Raw genomic sequence first — 4,033 nt, forward strand, 5'->3', positions numbered from 1 at the left:
TTAAAGTCGGAGCCCAAGTCCTACAACTCTGCATCACACTCAGCACTTTGTTTTGCACTATTCCTGCTAAAAATGTTCTCCGTCACCCTTCATTCAATATCTTAATAATAATAAGTGTCTAAATTTAGAAATGCAACACTAAAATTTACCATTTTAAAGTAACTTTTCTGCATAACCGAAGGTAAAATCATTAACTGGACTTTAAATCTGTTGGGTTTGGATGACGTACAGTGAAGTTAATAATGTACTTTATGATGCGTTTGAGTGCAGCTGCGGTATCTCGTGTTACTCCTGCAGCTTCTTCGTGGCATTCAAGCTGATGAATATCTGGAGCAACAAACAACCCGTCAGTCCAAGTCTAAGAAGGTCACAACTAGGTTGTTTATTATCTGATAACTGATACAAGATAAACATTATACATTCTTTTTAACACTGATGATACTTTGCTTTTATTTTCAATGTCAGTATGCAAAAGAGAACAATGCAAAAGAAATGTTTTGTGAAATCATGGATAGTACATAATTTGACTGTTTCATTAATATTAAACCCATTAAATTTAAGCACTCCTTGTTGCCCCGGTGATAACTCATTTAGCTACAACACAAAAAGGAAGAATACAAAAATAAAAAATAAAAAAAAGAAGAGGAGCACGAACATCAAGGTTGGCTGACAACAAATACTTTCAGGAATCACATGATCTTCTGATGTATCGACTTGTGTAGATGCATATATAAAAATACAGGATCCCTGTATATATGCACATACAGTAATAATGTAGATACTATAGTTATAAAGCCTGTTCTGGACTCACAGACAAAATGTAGAGAGCAGGATACACATACACACAAACATTTACCATTATCTCTCCATATAAACACGCATGAATCAACCAACAGGCAGAAGGCTCTCTGGCTTCAGAAGCTAAAAACTACACTCAACATTTAAAAAAAAAAAAAGGAAGAAGACATTCACATTTCTGAAACAAACTCCATGATCTCTCGGCTGATCAACCATCAGTCCTGTTAACTCTAGAGCCGGGATGATAGATCTGCTGCAGATGAGCTCTGTTTGTGCAGTTGCGTCCGACCGATCGCATCAGTCAGAAACCGTTTGCTTTCATTGATTACTTCAGTCTGTTGGTCCTTGCCCTCGCTCTGCACGCTCACTCACCGACTTGCAGTGTTTCTGCCAGTTTTATTCATCCATGAGTGACCATGTGGGAGGGAGGCGGAGAAATGGGACTGTAGCTGTTCATGTCTGTTTAGTGTGCAGATGTCCTGTAAGTCCATGCATTTACCTGTGAGGGCGCCGCAGGCTGCCTGCCGATCTTCACGGCGAGGACGGGGCTTTGCTACTGCTGTAATGAACCTGGTATCTGTTGACCGCCTGTCCTTTCAGCTCGGTGGACAGGCAGGTGGTCTTGCAGGGTATGAAGTCCTCCTCCTCCTCGCCCATTAGCCAGTTCTGCACCGAGCGCTCGGCCGAGGCCGGGACGTGATTGGCCAGCCAGCTTTGGTGCCACTTGTCGAAGCGTTCGTGTTGGCACGCTGCGACTTGGTGCTGTGACTGTAGGAGAGCGGGAAGACGGTCAGCGTCCTTCACAGTGTTCAGGTCAAACCTCCACAGCTTCTGCTCATTTTTTAAAGGGGCAGTATTGTGTGTTTTACAGCATAATCAAGTAGCAGTGTTGCCTTCAGTTGTTAAAAAAAAAACAACACGCCACATATATCAAATATGATGTGGAAGAAATTGGACTTCCTCATGTAAAGCCTTAAAATTGAGTCTCTGTTTCTTTAAAAACTCCTGCTCTTTCTGAAACTCCGCCTTCAGGAAGTTGTCACAACATCCCTCCTCCATTAGCCTTTAACAACCTTCTTACCAGGGATGTTTTTGATGAGGGAATGACATTAGATGATAAAGGTAAAAAAAAAGTTTATCAAGGAACTTCTTTAAGGTTTCTAAATAAGAGATCTTCCAAAATCACCAAGAAGACGAACGAGGGAGGGAGGGAGAGAGGGAAGGATGGACGGACAGACGAGTTGATAAAAGGACAGAAATATGAAGATATATAGGCCTGATGCAATGGGGAGTTTTCCATTAAATAATTGTTTGAATATATGTAGTTACATTAAACAAATGACAGCAAGTTATTTATGTCGCTTAAATCATTTCAGGCCTAGTTTTGCTTAAACTCTTGGGCCAATCATATAATAACCAACTAATGTAAGCAGGAAGTACTTCAGCAGAATGGAAAAACCAACAGTTGAATCTCAAATGAAGTATTTTGACAACTTAAAGACATCTTCTAGCAAAGTGGGTGGGACCTTTCAGGAGAACCAATTTGTGCAGCTGAGTCAGGTCAAAGTGTCTTCAGCGTGTCTGTGCAATTTAGACGTCTCTGGTATGTGAGGTGAGGAGCAGCACCTACCTTCCTGGCCTTTACCAGCGCGCCGCGGCGGTACATGTAGTCCTCGGAGTTCATGACAAACACCATCTTGTGAGTGTTGAGTTTGAACCGACACTCCAGACTGCCGGCATTTTCCACGGCCAGCTGCCGGTGCCACTCTCTCCTGCAGCGCATCGCCTCCACCTGCCGCACCTGCCAGCGCCGGAAACGCCGCAGGTTCCTTTCCAACAAAACACATTGATGAAGACTTAAAAAAAAAAAAAGTGTTGGTTTGTATAATGCTCATTGTTCACACAACTGTTCAATCACTCAAACTTTCACAGTGTTGCATTAGTTACATTTTATTTTCAGTTTCTTCATCTAAATCAGACTCTTAAATCCAAATACACGAAACGGAGAGTTTCGATGCTTCCCAGCCAAATTGTAAGATAAAAACCTGTCGATTCCTGGTAGCGATGTATAAAGTAAGACATTTTTAAAGAGAATCCTGATGTAGACTTTATAGTCAGATGTAGCAGACATTTTGGCTAAAAAAAATGTTGAACTGCTTTAATCCCCAGAAAAGTATGAGGAACAACCCATGAAATTTGTTAAACAAACCATCTACTGGTAACCATTCAACAAACCAGAAGGGAAATGCTCTGCAGTGGCATAAACACATCCTGTTCTTTTCTGGAGCTCCTACCTGGGCAGGAACACAGGTTTGAAGAAGTAACCTTCTGCCTGAGAGCACAAACTGGACTCTGTCCCCACAAACTGCTCCATGTAGCTCGACAGGCACTGATGGAAACAAGAGTCATGTTTAATCATTAACTTCAGACGGATTGTTCTTCTGTGTGTAAACATGTTTATCCATTAGCATGGCTACCTGAACATCTAACGGATCATCAGCCTGAGCTTCCTCGGTGTCCAGCAGCTCGAGGGTCATCGTCACCTGACCTTTATTTTGGATAAACATGACCTGAGAAAAACAAAACATTATCAATCTGAGCAAGAAGACGATTCAAAAAGTGCTTCAACTTTAACATTTAAATTCTCCTTTTTGTAAGGACCTCATCCATCCCAGTTTCCCTGCTGGATGATGTGTTTTTTTTATTTGTGCACAGCAGCATTACTCCTGCAGAGGTTGTTCGGCCGCTGTGACGGTAACAACCTCTGAGCTGAAATGCTGTTCACTAATTCTGTGCTGCAGACATGAGTTAATGTTAACAGGGTTACAACTCTTCTATAACACTGCATACTGTTCAAGGGCTCATTTTTTATTATTGTATATTTATTATTTAAAAGCTCATAGTCGATTTATGGCAGGTAGATGGGAGGAAAACAAACAGAAAAAAGAAGAAAGAAACGAATGGAGGGAAGAAAAAAAACAGAAAATTATAACATTTATTATTTTTAGCATTAAAATAATAAATGCAACTGGTAATAAAATTATTCAAGCCCAGGGTTCACAGCATCAATTTTGATTAATTAATAAAATTGCAATACAAGAATGTTAACGCAGTTAATCGCATATTATATTTGGTTCACTTATAAAGCCAATAGAAGCAAAAACGGCAAACAAGGCAACAGACAACAGGATTATTTTTTGCTGAAATCATCACGGTTGACATCACAGAAGCACGG

The 4,033-nt window shown here is 40.7% G+C and overlaps 1 protein-coding gene across 1 annotated transcript; it reads right to left on the reverse strand.

Moving 5' to 3' along the window:
• Positions 1-357: 357 nt before the first annotated feature.
• LOC103138491 (paired amphipathic helix protein Sin3b-like) lies at positions 358-3,544 on the reverse strand. The gene is made up of 4 exons (XM_007552692.2): positions 3,276-3,544; positions 3,093-3,187; positions 2,429-2,627; positions 358-1,566 (listed from the first exon to the last, which is right to left on the reverse strand). The coding sequence occupies exons 1-4, from the start codon at positions 3,384-3,386 to the stop codon at positions 1,330-1,332; spliced, it is 642 nt and encodes a 213-aa protein (XP_007552754.1). The 5' UTR covers positions 3,387-3,544; the 3' UTR covers positions 358-1,329.
• Between the last annotated feature and the right edge of the window lie 489 nt (positions 3,545-4,033).

This window comes from Poecilia formosa, unplaced genomic scaffold, assembly GCF_000485575.1.
Source record: "Poecilia formosa unplaced genomic scaffold, Poecilia_formosa-5.1.2 Scaffold52, whole genome shotgun sequence".
Taxonomy (NCBI): domain Eukaryota; kingdom Metazoa; phylum Chordata; class Actinopteri; order Cyprinodontiformes; family Poeciliidae; genus Poecilia; species Poecilia formosa.

What these genes read in the sequence shown, in the direction of transcription:
- LOC103138491 (XM_007552692.2), bottom strand. Translation starts at nt 3,386, where the DNA reads ATGTTTTGTTTTTCTCAGGTCATGTTTATCCAAAATAAAGGTCAGGTG. An exon ending in ATGATCCGTTAGATGTTCAG is followed by an intron (nt 3,188 to 3,275) that starts GTAGCCATGCTA and finishes TGTTTCCATCAG; the next exon opens with TGCCTGTCGAGCTACATGGA. An exon ending in CGCTGGTAAAGGCCAGGAAG is followed by an intron (nt 1,567 to 2,428) that starts GTAGGTGCTGCT and finishes GCTCTCCTACAG; the next exon opens with TCACAGCACCAAGTCGCAGC.